Source organism: Coregonus clupeaformis, chromosome 4 (genome assembly GCF_020615455.1).
Source record: "Coregonus clupeaformis isolate EN_2021a chromosome 4, ASM2061545v1, whole genome shotgun sequence".
In the NCBI taxonomy this organism is placed as follows: Eukaryota; Metazoa; Chordata; class Actinopteri; order Salmoniformes; family Salmonidae; genus Coregonus; species Coregonus clupeaformis.
The window spans coordinates 21983062-21999742 of NC_059195.1; the positions used below are offsets into that span (position 1 = coordinate 21983062).

At 41.5% G+C, this 16681-nt stretch overlaps 1 protein-coding gene across 1 annotated transcript; it reads left to right on the plus strand.

Moving 5' to 3' along the window:
* Positions 1-6789: 6789 nt before the first annotated feature.
* LOC121554376 (T-cell surface glycoprotein CD3 zeta chain-like) lies at positions 6790-12114 on the plus strand. Its single transcript, XM_041867937.2, has 7 exons — positions 6790-6898; positions 10065-10159; positions 10369-10413; positions 10547-10618; positions 10722-10757; positions 10942-11001; positions 11335-12114. The coding sequence occupies exons 1-7, from the start codon at positions 6841-6843 to the stop codon at positions 11485-11487; spliced, it is 519 nt and encodes a 172-aa protein (XP_041723871.1). The 5' UTR covers positions 6790-6840; the 3' UTR covers positions 11488-12114.
* The last annotated feature ends 4567 nt before the right edge of the window (positions 12115-16681 follow it).

The following is a 16681-nucleotide window of genomic DNA, read 5'->3' on the forward strand; positions in this document are numbered from 1 at the left end:
GAAGAAGTTAAGCGACACTAAAGTTACCCTTATGTTTCACCGAGTAGTGGCTGAACAACGACATGGATAACATAGCTGGCGGGATATAGGCTACATCAGCAGGATAGAACAGCGGTCTGTATATATTTGTAAACAACAGCTGGTGCACGAAATCTAATATTAAGGAAGTCTCGAGGTAGAGTATCTCATGATAAGCTGTAGACCACACTATTTACCAAGAGAGTTTTCATCTATATTTTCGTAGCTGTCTATTTACCATCACAAACCGATGCTGGCACTAAGACTGCACTCAATGAGCTGTATAAGGCCATAAGCAAACAGGAAAACGCTCATCCAGAGGGAGCGCTCCTAGTGGCCGGGGACTTTAATGCAGGGAAACTTAAATCCGTTCTACCTCATTTCTACCAGCATGTTAAATGTGCAACCAGAGGGAAAAAACTCTAGAACACCTTTACTCAACACACAGAGATGCGTACAAAGCTCTCCCTCGCCCTCCATTTGGCAAATCTGACCACAATTCTATCCTCCTGATTCCTGCTTATAAGCAAAAACTAAAGCAGGAAGCACCAGTGACTCGGTTAATAAGGAAGTGGTCAGATGACACAGATGCTAAACTACAGGACTGTTTTGCTAGCACAGACTGGAACATGTTCCGGGATTCTTCCGATAGCATTGAGGAGTACACCACATCAGTCACTGGCTTCATCAATAAGTGCATCGATGACGTCGTCCCCACAGTGACCGTACGTACATACCCCAACCAGAAGCCATGGATTACAGGCAACATCTGCACTGAGCTAAAGGGTAGAGCTGCCACTTTCATGGAGTGGGACTCTAACCCGGACGCTTATAAGAAATCCCGCTATGCCCCCCGACGAACCCTCAAACAGGCAAAGAGTCAATACAGGACTAAGATTGAATCGTATTACACCGGCTCCGATGCTCGTCGGATGTGGCATGGCTTGCAAACTATTACAGACTACAAAGGGAAGCACAGCCGCAAGCTGCCCAGTGACACGAGCCTACCAGACTAGCTAAATCACTTCTATGCTCGCTTTGAGGCAAGCAACATAAATGATGCATGAGAGCATCAGCTGTTCTGGATGACTGTGATCACGCTCTCCGTAGCTGATGTGAGTAAGACTTTTAAGCAGGTCAACATTCACAAGGCCGCAGGGCCAGATGGATTACCAGGACGCGTACACCGAGCATGCGCTGACCAACTGGCAAGTGTCTTCACTGACATTTTCAACATGTCCCTGACTGAGTCTGTAATACCAACATGTTTCAAGCAGACCACCATAGTCCCTGTGCCCAAGAACACTAAGGTAACCTGCCTAAATGACTACCGACCCGTTGCACTCATGTCTGTAGCCATGAAGTGCTTTGAAAGGCTGGTCATGGCTCACATCAATACCATTATCCCAGAAACCCTAGACCCACTCCAATTTGTATACCGCCCCAACAGATCCACAGATGATGCAATCTCTATTGCACTCCACACTGCCCTTTCCCACCTGGACAAGAGGAACACCTACGTGAGAATGCTATACAGCTCAGCGTTCAACCCCATAGTGCCCTCAAAGCTCATCACTAAGCTAAGGACCCTGGGACTAAACACCTCCCTCTGCAACTGGATCCTGGACTTCCTGACGGGCTGCCCCCAGGTGGTAAGGGTAGGTAACAACACATCTGCCACGCTGATCCTCAACACAGGGGCCCCTCAGGGGTGCATGCTCAGTTCTCTCCTGTACTCCCTGTTCACTCATGACTGCATGGCCAGGCACGACTCCAACACCATCATTAAGTTTGCCGACGACACAACAGTGGTAGGCCTGATCACCGACAACGATGAGACAGCCTATAGGGAGGAGGTCAGAGACCTGGCCGTGTGGTGCCAGGATAACAACTTCTCCCTCAACGTGATCAAGACAAAGGAGATGATTGTGGACTACAAAAAGGGGAGGACTGAGCACGCCCCCATTCTCATTGACGGGCTGTAGTGGAACAGGTTGAGAGCGTCAAGTTCCTTGGTGTCCACATCACCAACAAACTATCATGGTCCAAACACACAAAGACAGTTGGGAAGAGGGCACGACAAAGCCTATTCCCCCTCAGGAGACTGAAAAGATTTGGCATGGGTCCTCAGATCCTCAAAAAGTTATACAGCTGCACCATCGAGAGCATCCTGACTGGTTGCATCACTGCCTGGTATGGCAACTGCTCGGCCTCCGACTGCAAGGTACTACAGAGGGTAGTGCATACGGCCCAGTACATCACTGGGGCCAAGCTTCCTGCCATCCAGGACCTCTATACCAGGCGGTGTCAAAGACTCCAGCCACCCTAGTCATAGACTGTTTTCTCTGCTACCGCACGGCAAGCCTAGGTCCAAAAGGCTTCTTAACAGCTTCTACCCCCAAACCATAAGACTCCTGAAGAGTTAATCATTGCTACCCGGACTATTTGCTGCTACTCTCTGTTTATTATCTATGCATAGTCACTTTAACTCTACCCACATGTACATATACCTCAATTACCTCGACTAACCTGTTGCCCCGCACATTGACTCTTTACCGGTCCCCCCTGTATATAGCCTCCCTACTGTTATTTTATTTGACTGCTGCTCTTTTATTTGTTATTTTTATATTTTACTTAATCAATTTTTTACTTAACACTTATTTTTCTTAACTGCATTGTTGATTAAGGGCTTGTAAGTAAGCATTTCACTGTAAGGTCTACACCTGTTGTATTCGGCGCATGTGGCAAATAACATTTGATTTAATTTTAAGAAAAATATAGTTTATCTATCATTCCAGTGTTAATACGAAATTGTAACTATTTTGCACTATGGCCTATTTATTGCCTTACCTCCATAACTTACTACATTCGCACACACTGTATATATATTTTCTGTTTTATTTTTGACTTTATGTTTTGTTTACCCCATATGTAACTCTGTGTTGTTGTTTTTATCGCACTGCTTTGCTTTATCTTGGCCAGGTCGCAGTTGTAAATGAGAACTTGTTCTCAACTGGCTTACCTGGTTAAATAAAGGTGAACTAAAGTTATTATGAAAAAGTAGTTCACATGCTTCGTACACAACAGGTGTAAACTAACAGTGAAATGCTATATAATGAATATGAACTAGGTGGGTAGAGATTATTAAATATAAAAGCACTAAACCTCTGTCTAAAAGCTTCACTTATACAAAAGTTTTACTTTAACCCAAAATGGTCCTCAAGTAGATTACTAAGAAAAGCTCATCCATTGTTTAAAAATTGCCTTTTTGCCGTTGTGCAGATTGCCATATCTCATTTTCGAATAATAGATTTTTTGAAAGATGAGACGTTGAGGATTATAATAAATACTGATTTGATGTCATACAAGCAAGCCAAACACCTGTGAGTCCAAATGTGCACTTCACATTTCCATATCATAAACCTCATGTCATATACAGTGTCAACGTTTATGATCACTATGTTTGATGTACAGTTACAAGATGACATGGCGTCATACCCTGGGTTGTCCTGAACAGAATGAGCCTATGTTTGTTGTAGTGTGATTCAAATTTGCCACGGACCATGCATCTGAATGCACTAATGACTCCAGTCTATGTGCTACAAAATACGCTGAATTGGCTTGTGAAGGCCTAATACTGTAAAATCGTATTTTATAATTTAGCTAGTCATGGTGGCAATAGAACAAGCTTTCAAATTATGCCCACCTGACCCAGATTGCGATTTATAATGGATTGCGTAAACAATAACAGTAATTGTGTAAATCCATGTCTTAATTACTGTCAAAGATAAACGGTTGAGTTTGATATAATTTGAAAGCTTATTAACAGGGTTGTCAGACTATTCTATGATGTCTTGGGGAAAAACATTTTTAAATATAAAATTATATCATTTTTTAACCTTTGATGTCAATTATCTAAAAACGCATCAACTCTGATTTTTATCATTTTTACAAATGTTGTAGCTTAGACACTATTTTACATCATCTGAGGTGTTTGTGTTGTCCAGTCATCGGTTGAGACACAGCATACTCTTCAATACAGGGTGGGTGTCATTTCAATAATAATAATACAAATATTAATAGAATGGCCCTATCCCTTCAGACCACTGCAATTTAGCTGGTACACCATTCAAATGTAAATTTTATCTTTAACTGTCTATTACTACCAGAAAGATGGCTGCCGGTCCACCCACCATTGAATGTCAACTTGAAAAGGAATGTCTGTTCTATTATCTATTTTTCTATGATTTGAATAGATTGACAGCTAAATGTATAACAATGGATATTCCCACTTAAGTCAACATTCTCTGATGTGTGGACCTCCAACCATCTTTGTGGTACCATTTGAAAGTTGAAATGTACATTATATTCACATGTTATGACATTTATCAGCCAAAACATGATACCCAGTCTGTATTCAAGAGTATGCTGTGTCTCAACTGATGGCGGAAACAGCACAAACACCTCCGAAGATGTAAAATAGGGTCTAAGCTACAACATACAGTGGGGGAAAAAAGTATTTAGTCAGCCACCGATTGTGCAAGTTCTCCCACTTAAAAAGATGAGAGAGGCCTGTAATTTTCATCATAGGTACACGTCAACTATGACAGACAAAATGAGAAAAAACATTCCAGAAAATCACATTGTAAGATTTTTAATGCATTTATTTGCAAATTATGGTGGAAAATAAGAATTTGGTCAATAACAAAAGTTTCTCAATACTTTGTTATATACCCTTTGTTGGCAATGACACAGGTCAAACGTTTTCTGTAAGTCTTCACAAGGTTTTCACACACTTTTGCTGGTATTTTGGCCCATTCCTCCATGCAGATCTCCTCTAGAGCAGTGATGTTTTGGGGCTGTCGCTGGGCAACACAGACTTTCAACTCCCTCCAAATATGTTATATGGGGTTGAGATCTGGAGACTGGCTAGGCCACTCCAGGACCTTGAAATGCTTCTTACGAAGCCACTCCTTCGTTGCCAGGGCGGTGTGTTTGGGATCATTGTCATGCTGAAAGACCCAGCCACGTTTCATCTTCAATGCCCTTGCTGATGGAAGGAGGTTTTCACTCAATCTCACGATACATGGCCCCAATCATTCTTTCCTTTACACGGATCAGTCGTCCTGGTCCCTTTGCAGAAAAAACAGCCCCAAAGCATGATGTTTCCACCCCCATGCTTCACAGTAGGTATGGTGTTCTTTGGATGCAACTCAGCATTCTTTGTCCTCCAAACACAACGAGTTGAGTTTTTACCAAAAAGTTATATTTGGTTTCATCTGACCATATGACATTCTCCCAATCCTCTTCTGGATCATCCAAATGCACTCTAGCAAACTTCAGACAGGCCTGGACATGTACTGGCTTAAGCAGGGGGACACGTCTTGCACTGCAGGATTTGAGTCCCTGGCGGCGTAGGTGTTACTGATGGTAGGCTTTGTTACTTTGGTCCCAGCTCTCTGCAGGTCATTCACTAGGTCCCCCGGGTGGTTCTGGGATTTTTGCTCACCGTTCTTGTGATCATTTTGACCCCACGGGGTGAGATCTTGCGTGGAGCCCCACATCGAGGGAGATTATCAGTGGTCTTGTATGTCTTCCATTTCCTAATAATTGCTCCACAGTTGATTTATTCAAACCAAGCTGCTTACCTATTGCAGATTCAGTCTTCCCAGCCTGGTGCAGGTCTACAATTTTGTTTCTGGTGTCCTTTGACAGCTCTTTGGTCTTGGCCATAGTGGAGTTTGGAGTGTGACTGTTTGAGGTTGTGGACAGGTGTCTTTTATACTGATAACAAGTTCAAACAGGTGCCATTAATACAGGTAACGAGTGGAGGACAGAGGAGCCTCTTAAAGAAGAAGTTACAGGTCTGTGAGAGCCAGAAATCTTGCTTGTTTGTAGGTGACCAAATACTTATTTTCCACCATAATTTGCAAATAAATTCATAAAAAATGCTACAATGTGATTTTCTGGAGAAGAAAATTCCCCACTGTATATAAGCAAAAAAATAAATCTACACTATCACCTGTTGATATCAATGGTACACCCTAGAGATCAAGTTATTCTGTACCATAGCTTTGAAATGTTTTGATAATTTGATGTCCTTGCTCACTGTCTACAATAGTGGAGCTGGCACCTTGCCATGGTGGGGTAGATTGCACATTTTTGTGACATGACCCTGTGGGCTGTAACAAAAGGAACCAAATTTAGGCTCCTGCAGGTTTAACAATCCAGTTGTGCCAATAATCACAGTAATGCTTACCCTCTCGTTCATTATTGCTCTATTCGACAGTTGGAGGAAGCACACAGTACCTTTAGAAAATTACGTTGATTTTAGATTCATAGGCTGTCTGTTGATAAAGCATGAAATCTGTTACAAATGGAGGGACTGAGGTGCTGAACTTACACTATGGAAAAACAAATGCGAAGAGAAAGAGATAAGGACATAGATAGAGAAAGAGAGTGGTGGTTAGAGAGAGGAATAGACAATGAGATAGAGGGGGAAACTAAGAAAGAAAAAGACAAGTATATATGCTTAGGAAGGTAAAGAAATAAGATGCTTAGATAGATGGAGAGAATGTAGGAAAGAGAGAGAGGGGGCAGATACATTGGTGTCAGTGCAGCCACTTCCTGTGATCAGAGAGAGAGGGGGCAGATACATTGGTGTCAGTGCAGCCACTTCCTGTGATCAGAGAGAGAGGGGGTGAGAGAGAGAAAGAAAAAACTAAGAGAGCCCTCTAGAGCCCCCGCCCATCATTCAGCCCAGGACAGAAAGAGAGGGATCATCGCCTGTGTCCTTGTAGAGAAACAGAGAAAAGAGGAAGCATGACCCTTCCATGGAGGACAGGTGTCATGCTGATGCTGATGCTTTTGTCTTCTGCAGGTAAGTGCCAACCTAGCTGTATTACGGTAGTCACTAAATAGCCATGGTAGACTGAACAGAAGTGGCGATACCATCAAAACTGTTCAGCAAGTATATGAGCTGTTTGTTCTGAATTTATGTGTGAGGGCTAAGGTTAGGAAAATGGTCCATTAAAGTTGTGTGTGTTTGGTTAGAAAGTGACTATCATGCTTTCTAGTGTGGCCAGATAGTACGTTTCCTGTACTACCGTTTATATGCTCTGTCCAACGCCCTCCGATGGCGTTCCTCTCCCACCCTCACCGCCTTCACTCCTTACCCACCCAGAGGTGCTCTGTCCTGGGTACGAAGAGTGCCCCCCCCCTGGTCAGGAGAGAGAGGCAGGCTCCAGGAGATATAGTGCTCTGTGCCCTACCTATCTGTTCATGTTTGTGATTGCGTGGCTACGTTTCTAGGCATCTATTTTTAGTCTGTGAAGAACATGAAAGCTTAGACGTGGCCTTGTTCGTTTCCGCATTACCAGCAAGGCAAAGTCACAGACATACACATATGAGAGAGAAGCACCTGTTGGTGTTTGATAACTGAAAACTGGAGAGTGATTATTCTGAGACAAAGTTGCTGCTGAGTAATGAGGGGGACTCAATAGTGAATTTGAAATAAAGTCGTTGATGCAAAATCAAAACTAAGAAAAAGTAAATATTTCCAGTGAAGCAATCCGAACATACCATACATTGACGTGTGCAGGTCAATATCCTCAATTAGGTGTGTGTGTGTGTGTTTGCTGAGAATTTTCCTGCAAAGAAGGAAATGCAAACTTGTAGTGTATTTGAATTTTAAAAAGGCCTTTAATGTTTGTAGTTTCCACTTTGACATTTCAGACTTGATTTGCCCTAACGAAAAATTTATCAACCCCTAAAAAATGTATATTTATTATAACCCACATAATAATTCACATTTCCTGTTGCTGCAGGATTATTTTCTTGCTGTAGCAAGATCTTACATCTGTATAAATGTAGATGATCACCAGCTGGCCCCAGCTAAATGTTATGGTCTCATGCATTTCCCCCCACACCTTTCTCACACGCACATATACACTAATAAGTGCAAGCAACTACCCCACCAATGGCTCTATTTCTCACAACACAGCTTCTGTAGAAACCACTGAACTACATACTGAGGCCCACAAACCACAGAAAGATTGAGATAGAGAGCTTCCCCTTCTTACTGACAGGGAGACAGGTATCTATATTTCCGATGACATGCAGACTTTCTCTTACTTTAGTGTACTGTACTAAAATGTCTACCATTTCCACCTATGGTACAGCTCTGTGCTCAGTACTACCCCATTCACCCTTCTAGTTAAGTATCCATGCACCTGTTTACAGTTTTTCTCAATCGAGTACAAGCATTTTTTGGAACAATGTTGATTTTCAAAACAGAGTCCACAAGACACAGAACTGTGGCCTTTTGCAAAACAGTAAATGCATTTTAAAAATGTAGTTGCTTTCTCAAAACATAAATACATTCATCAAAACTATATTATACCTTCAAAATTGGAAATACTTTCATCAAAAGAACAGTACTGCCTGCAAAAAGATTAACGCAACCATACTTATACTGTATCTTGAGTCCAAGCACACAAACAGAAAGTTTGTCTGTCTTTTTAAAATTCCAGTAGATCAATACATTTTCTTTGCAGTCACTAAATCATGATGATCAAAATTGGAAGTACAACTATCCAAAGGTGCAGAATTATGGGCAACTACTCTGTTTTTTATGCAATTTTCACCAAACAATTTCATACACATCAAATCAAATATTATTCCTGATTAAAACAATTATAATAACCACATTGTGTGCAGGATTCATTCATCGGTATCATCATAATCTAATTCCATGTATTCAATACAAAGGTTGGTTTGCTTATAGTTGTGTAGACTTTCCATTGGCGCACAGAAACGCAATCCACAATAGAAATAAGGAAGTGTAAATGCAATGGAGGAACACAACTGATATGAATGTATAGGCCTCAATCCACACCAAAGCAAAGCTCTATAATGGAAGGTCACAATGTTGGAGATGATGACTTAGGAGTAACCCAAAGTTACCAAGAAGTAACGCAACTTCATTCTCTGCATCTCTGCATGTCACCAATATTGTAAATCATTACAATTAGACAGTCCCCATTGCCTAGATCTTTCTATATATTGTACATGGTATAATTGCAGTAGTTTTACTGATTGCTGGAAACAGTGAGCACAATTGCACACATTTATCTTCTGATGAAAACAATGTGTAAATATTCTGTGAACAAAACACTTAACAGTGAATTTTATAGTTATATAAAATTTTGCAAAAGGTGGTCTAAGGCAAGAAAATGATCAGAAATTCTGTAAATGTATTTGTGCATTTGATCATTGCTGTTCTGCTCAAAACGGTGCCTGAGGAAGGCCCGCAGCATCATCAAGGACCCCACACACCCCAGCCACGAGCTGTTCTCTCCTTTACCATCGGACAGACGGTATTGGAGCATGAGGTCTGATACCAACAGGCTCAGAGACAGTTTCTATCTACAAGCCATTAGACTGCTGAACACTTGAACTGGACCAGCACTGACTCTCTGCACCTTAGCACACATGCACTCACTCACGCACACACCCACACAGATATACACTCATCCACACACACGCACACACATTCATGCTACACACACATCACAACTGTGGCTACTAGACTTATTTATTATTGATAAATACTGCATAATTTAAACACTTGCCCACCAATCCCTCCTTCACCAAAACACATGTAAATATTGGACTATAAATTGTGCCTTCCTGTATTATACTTATGTTAAAATCTTTATTATATTCTACTGAGCCATTTACTTTATGTTCGTATTCTTATATTTTATTATTTCTTATTGCTGTTGCATTGTCGGGAAGGAACCTGTGAGTACCATCCATTTAATTTGATAGTGTATACTATGTGTATCCTGTACATACCACTAATAAAACTTGAAACTTGCTATGGATACGTTTCAACACAGATCCAAAAATTGCCTGTACGCGTTTAAGAAAAACTGTAACTTACTTTGTTTATTTATATATTATTATACCCCCCTCCCTCTCTGCGCTCGTCTGTGTGGCCTGTCTGTGTTTTAAAGACTCTTCATCTTCTGTGTGCCCTGTAGAGGCTTCATTAAATGAACCGGTCATCTGCTATATACTGGACGGAGTCCTGATTCTCTACTCCATCATCACCACCGTGCTATTCTTCAAAGTGAAGGTGAGTCACAATACAGGTGGTAGAGTGCCACCCACCCTTCCATTGTCTACCAATGGTGAGGTACTAGTTATTCAAGTGTATACAGTGAGGATGAGTTAGTGCACAGGTTACAGAGGCGTGTTATCTTACAATTGAATACATATAAATGGATGTAGAACAGTGTTATCAACTCCTTGTTTCTGACGCTCCCCTCTTCTCTCTGTCTGCAGTGGTGCCAGTCTGTACCTGAACCTGAGGAGGAATCCACATATGCAGTGAGTTTCCTACAACGTCCCATACCTTTTGTGTCTGTGTGTATGTGTCTGTGTGCAAGCAAGTGTGTGTGTGTGTATATGGCATCATGGACATGACATGGTACTGACATTCTGAATATATGTTTTTGTAAAGGAACTCCTGACAGGTCCTATTGCTGACGACTATGAGGATCTAAGGACTGACCAGACTGCAGCTACAAGACAGGTGAGTGAGAGGGCTATTATGACTACTGTGTGAGAGAGGCCATGTTCTAATTCTGAGCACAGTCTTGCTAATGTGTGCTAATGTTTGTGGTTGTCCCTCTTAGAAGCACAGACAGGAAGCTAGTAGTGACACATACCAGGTAAGGACTACTCCTTATATACAGGCTTATTACCATGTTCCAATGCTGAGATGTTGCAGAACACTGTGATCCTGAATGCAGCCAGTGTTTTGGACAGGTTCATCCACTACTGCAAGCCTTCCATTCCAGGGGCTCTTTATTAATTCAATGACCAATACCATAGAACTTGTGTTTTGTTCTCTAGGCTCTCCAGGTAAAAGATGATGAGAGTGATGCCTACCAGGTGATCAAGTCCAAGGGGAGGGTAAGAGTCAGTCAGTTCACTCACATGGAACATGACATTCAGGAAATAACTGTCCCCTGTGCTGAGTCATGTGAACTACATATCTGCATTGTGACATAGAACATTGAAAGTCTATAGGTTATGTACATTTGAGAAATGGAAAGATGAAATCTCCACTCTGCCATCCATACCCTATAGTGTGGATAGTCATCAGCGTGTCACAAAACTGCTATCAAACTTACATGACAAGACTAGGGCAACTCAAGTGAAATGTTGTCGTCCAATTTGCAATCCGTAGAATAGCTCTGAAGGCTATTAATCTACACATTCTTCCTGTGGGTTCTCTCTTCTCAGACTCGCAAGAAGGACAAGGCCAAGAAGGCCCAGGTCCCCCAGGATCTCAGACCCGGCCCTCCGCCCCGCCACCACCTCCACACTGATCTGACCCAGTCAGCCCTGGGCACGGAGGACGCTGTTGACTCCACTGGCAGCTCTCCCCTGCACTGATCCCAGTCAGCTTATATCTCTGAAGAGAACCTTCTATACTGTTATCTGCTTTCTGGCTATAGCAGTCTTCTACTCCTGAGCTCAACTCCCTGCCCTGTTATTGCATGTTACAAATCAGCAGAAAAGTGTGCATGTCTTATCTACGTGTATTATCATGTCATTTGTTAAGTTTATTGACCGCTTTCTGTGCCCTTTATGGCTGTATGTGGTAATCTTGATATTGTGACCATAATAAAAGACATTGCCTGTTCAAATGTTAAAACACTTGGAAAATGGTTTAATGTGTTTACAACAAAGAGAACTGTACAGTTACAGTAAAATATTATGTTTATATTATATATATATATATATATATATATAAACAAACAAACAAAATACAGCAGACAAATGCATCAAATCTACCATGTATCCTGATTCACATACTTGAAAATGTTCTACACAATCTTTCAGTTCTATATGCCACCACCCGCCATGTCTGGAGGGGGGCGTTTCATAGTCGGATCTCAGGCATGTGTCCGTGTAGCAATAGTGAGCAGTGTTCTAGTCCATAGTGGAACGGTGGAACCGCGCGGCACAACGAAAGAGTGGCTCCCAGAGTTCTAGAGTGACAGACGGGGATTATTCAGAGGAAAGACTACAGAGTCTGGGAGGATACAGTGGACACATTCCTTTAGTTTAGCCCAAGCTTAGTTTACAGAGGAAGAATTATTAATGATTTTACAGAATGCATTTCTCAAAAATCCACAAACAGAAGTAATATGTACAGGTTTACCTTTTTTTTTTTCTAGTTTATTTTTTCAGCCATGGTCACTTGGGCCGTGTTAACTGATATGATCACACACATAATTTGACACACCCAAAACATACAAAAATACTATATCTTTAACCTACCAAGAGTAAGACAGTTCTGCAATTAGTTCCATGCTGTGGCAGAAAAAGAGCAATACACCAAACAAACGAGAAGTTTTAAAACATACTTTTTTTCATTTAGGTTTCTCAGAAATATACATCTATGCTTTGGAATTACTGAGGCTAGAACTAAAGCCAGTGCTGGGTTTGTCTCTTAATATACAAGCTGCAGGGTGAGAGGAAGGGAGAGAGAGAGAGAGAGAATGAGTGACAGGACAGAGTTATCTTTGGTATCTGCGTTTGTAAAACATTAAATATTTGGATATTTTTGCATTGGGATAATGCTTGTGAGATCCTACAACTCCCCACTTGGAATAAAGCATCAAACAAAGCTTCCCTGGGACCCCATTGGCCAAAGGGCTTAGCCAATCGGACATAGGCCATACAGAGTGAAGGACCATGATGCATAGTGTCACAGCTGAACAGAGAGAATCGAGAAACAGAGTAAGAAATGAGGGAGGGAATGTAAGAAAGAAAACACAGTGGTGAGACAGAGACACGGACAGTGTATCCTAGAACCAGAGAATGTGTATCCTAGAGACAATGTATCCTGGCAACTACAATGCACTGACTGGGAGCCAAACAGACACACTGTATCCAAGAGGCAGAAACAGTGTATTTTCGTGACAGTCTTTGAACATGTGTGTCCTAGCAACAGTCCTTGAGCAGACAGACAGACAGACAGTGAGTCCTGAGCATAAACAGTGTGCACAGGATCAACCCTCAGTGTGTATTAACAAACATCACCCAGCCACCACGGGAATGGATAATTGACCTGTCCATCAGAGAAGCCCACTTTACCCCTCCACACTCAACCTATCCCCATCCACAGGCACTGCTACAGGTGCCAGTGTTGATCACGGTGCACACACACAGCTCTGCCATACAGGTGTATCGACTTTACAGGTGCACACAGCTGAATGTGTGTCTCGTGGGATAGTGAGGCAGAGAGGGGTGAGAGATGGTGAAGTCCATATACAATCACATTAGAAGTCTTTGGTTAACGTTCCCACAGGAAAGAAAGAGAGCACAGCGAGATAGAGTGCCACCAGTTGAACAGACACACACACCAACATCTACATTCAGAATCTAAATTAGAATAAAATAGGGCCAGTGTGTTTAGTGAGACTGATGGGAATGCTCTTCTTGTAAAAAATTATAATTAAAAAAGCAGACATTCTGGTACTGGTGCGTGTCTCCCCCCGGTGGCTGCAACTGACACTTTAAACTAAAAACGGACACCTGTGGGCTTCTCTGACAGGACCTTGTTGTTTATGTCGTTTTTTAAATATTCAGTTTTACATTTTTATTTCTAAAGTAGATTAAAGCAAGTTTCACTCAGTCTCGAGTTAAAAATGAGGTATACAACAGCTCCCTTAACCAAGCTAGTTACCCCAGACTTACTGGTGCTGTTCTGCCAGACCACATGCATCAACACAGATCCACTTCTAGAGCATCAAACAAACCAGAGAGAGATCCAGATCCACAACTGCACAAGTCAGTTACTCAGAGGAAACACCTATTCAATATTCTCATCCCCATCTTCCCTTGAATGCTTTTATCATAATTGTATCTTTGTAAACTGAAAACAAATGCACCATCATGGTCTGCAGTCAGCCCTCCCTTCTCTCTCTCTCTCTCTCTCTCACACACACATACACACCTGCTGGAGTTCAGTTATTAGTAAAGCTTTTCTACAGGTATTCCCACCTGTATGAGTCACCCCTAAAATCATAGGTAGCAACATAACCACGCCAGAACAACACACACCCAAATTATGCCCAAAGCACACTGAATCTTTTCAGCAAAGACCTATGCACTGAGTGAGCTAGCAAAACACAAAAGCTAGCGAGGAGGTAGCCTCTCTCACTAGATTACTCTCATACACTGTCGCACAAACACCAATATGCTACAATGCTCGTCTTCTAAATAACGATAAGGCATAAATGTCAATGTTAATCTTTTGTCAAACTAAGAAAGACAGTGATCTTGCCCTCTCATGCTATACAAAACAATTAAAGGCATTAGTAATAAAAAACATTCAAATGATTGTTAAAAACAGCACAGCAAATCAAGTCCATAGTAAACCAAACAACCACAGAAAAAAGATGAAAGATTAAGATCAGGCGCTTCAGTCTGTTTGTTCCCCTAGCAACCGCACAAGCAGGGACTGTCCGATTGAAGCACCACAGCAAGCCCCTCCCACTCAACAGACCACACCCACACATGTAATGGGCACAGGTGTCCGCAACTCACGCACCAAGGGGGTGCGGTCAAAGTTTTTGGTCTTGACATTAATAAAAATACGTATTTTTTGTATTTTTTTGTATAAGCATGACAAAACACTACATTCAGTCTTGATAACATACTTGTTCAAATATAAAATATGAATATCTTACATGTGTTGTTATATATATATATATATATACATACACTACCGTTCAAATGTTTGGGGTCACTTAGAAATGTCCTTGTTTTCGAATGAAAAGCAATTGTTTTGTCCATTAAAATAACATCAAATTGATCAGAAATACAGTGTAGACATTGTTAATGTTGTAAATGGCTACTGGAGCTGGAAACTGCTGATTTTTAATGGAATATCTAAATAGGCCCATTATCAGCAACCATCAGTCCTGTGTTCCAATGGCACGTTGTGTTTGCTAATCCAAGTTTATCATTTTAAAAGGCTAATTGATCATTAGAAAACCCTTTTGCAATTATGTTAGCACAGCTGAAAACTGTTGTGCTGATTAAAGAAGCAATAAAACTGGCCTTCTTGAGACTAGTTGAGTATCTGGAGCATCAGCAATTGTGGGTTCGATTACAGGCTCAAAATGGCCAGAAACAAATAAGTTTATTCTGAAACTCGTCAGTCTATTCTTGTTCTGAGAAATGAAGGCTATTCCATGCGAGAAATTGCCAAGAAACTGAAGATCTCGTACAACGCTGTGTACTACTCCCTTCACAGAACAGCGCAAACTGGCTCTAACCAGAATAGAAAGAGGAGTGGGAGGCCATGGTGCACAACTGAGCAAGAGGACAAATACATTTGTGTCTAGTTAACAGTGAAGAGGCGACTCCGGGATGCTGACCTTCTAAGCAGAGTTGCAAAGAAAAAGCCATATCTCAGACTGGCCAATAAAAATAAAAGATTAAGATGGGCAAAAGAACACAGACACTGGACTTTTTCTTTGCAACTCTGCCTAAGTCAGCATCCCGGAGTTGCCTCTTCACTGTTGACGTTGAGACTGGTGTTTTGCGGGTACTATTTAATGAAGCTGCCAGTTGAAGACCTGTGAGCCGTCTGTTTCTCAAACTAGACACTAATGTATTTGTCCTCTTGCTCAGTTGTGCACCGGGGCCTCCCACTCCTCTTTCTATTCTGGTTAGAGACAGTTTGTGCTGTTCTGTGAAGGGAGTAGTACACAGCGTTGTACGAGATCTTCAGTTTCTTGGCAATTTCTCGCATGGAATAGCCTTCATTTCTCAGAACAAGAATAGACTGACGAGTTTCAGAATAAACTTATTTGTTTCTGGCCATTTTGATTCTGTAATCGAACCCACAATTGCTGATGCTCCAGATACTCAACTAGTCTCAAGAAGGCCAGTTTTATTGCTTCTTTAATCAGCACAACAGTTTTCAGCTGTGCTAACATAATTGCAAAAGGGTTTTCTAATGATCAATTAGCCTTTTAAAATGATAAACTTGGATTAGCAAACACAACGTGCCATTGGAACACAGGACTGATGGTTGCTGATAATGGGCCTCTGTACGCCTATGTAGATATTCCAAAAAAATCAGCCGTTTCCAGCTACAAAAGCCATTTACAACATGAACAATGTCTACACTGTATTTCTGATCAATTTGATGTTATTTTAATGGACAAAAAAATGGCTTTTCTTTCAAAAACAAGGACATTTCTAAGTGACCCCAAACTTTTGAACGGTAGTGTATATTTATCTCTAATCCTCTAGTCGTTCCTCAGATAAATATTTCAGGTAACTTCCCATGGCCAATGGCTCACCAAGCTACCACACTTCACGATTGGTTTGTGACTACAAACAGCACTACAAATAGGACTACAAGTCCCATTCAGCCTGCCATGACCTCAAGGACAGAAAACCTGTGAAGTGAGCAGCATCGAGACATCAACCCAGCCGCAGAGAGAAAGGCTTTCACTTTGCTTTGGCAAGGACCACAAAATAATGTCAAACTGTTAAAACCTGGAAATATCCCATAAGTAGTAGTACTAGAAAACAGCAGTAGTAGTTTGTCCTAGTTTGA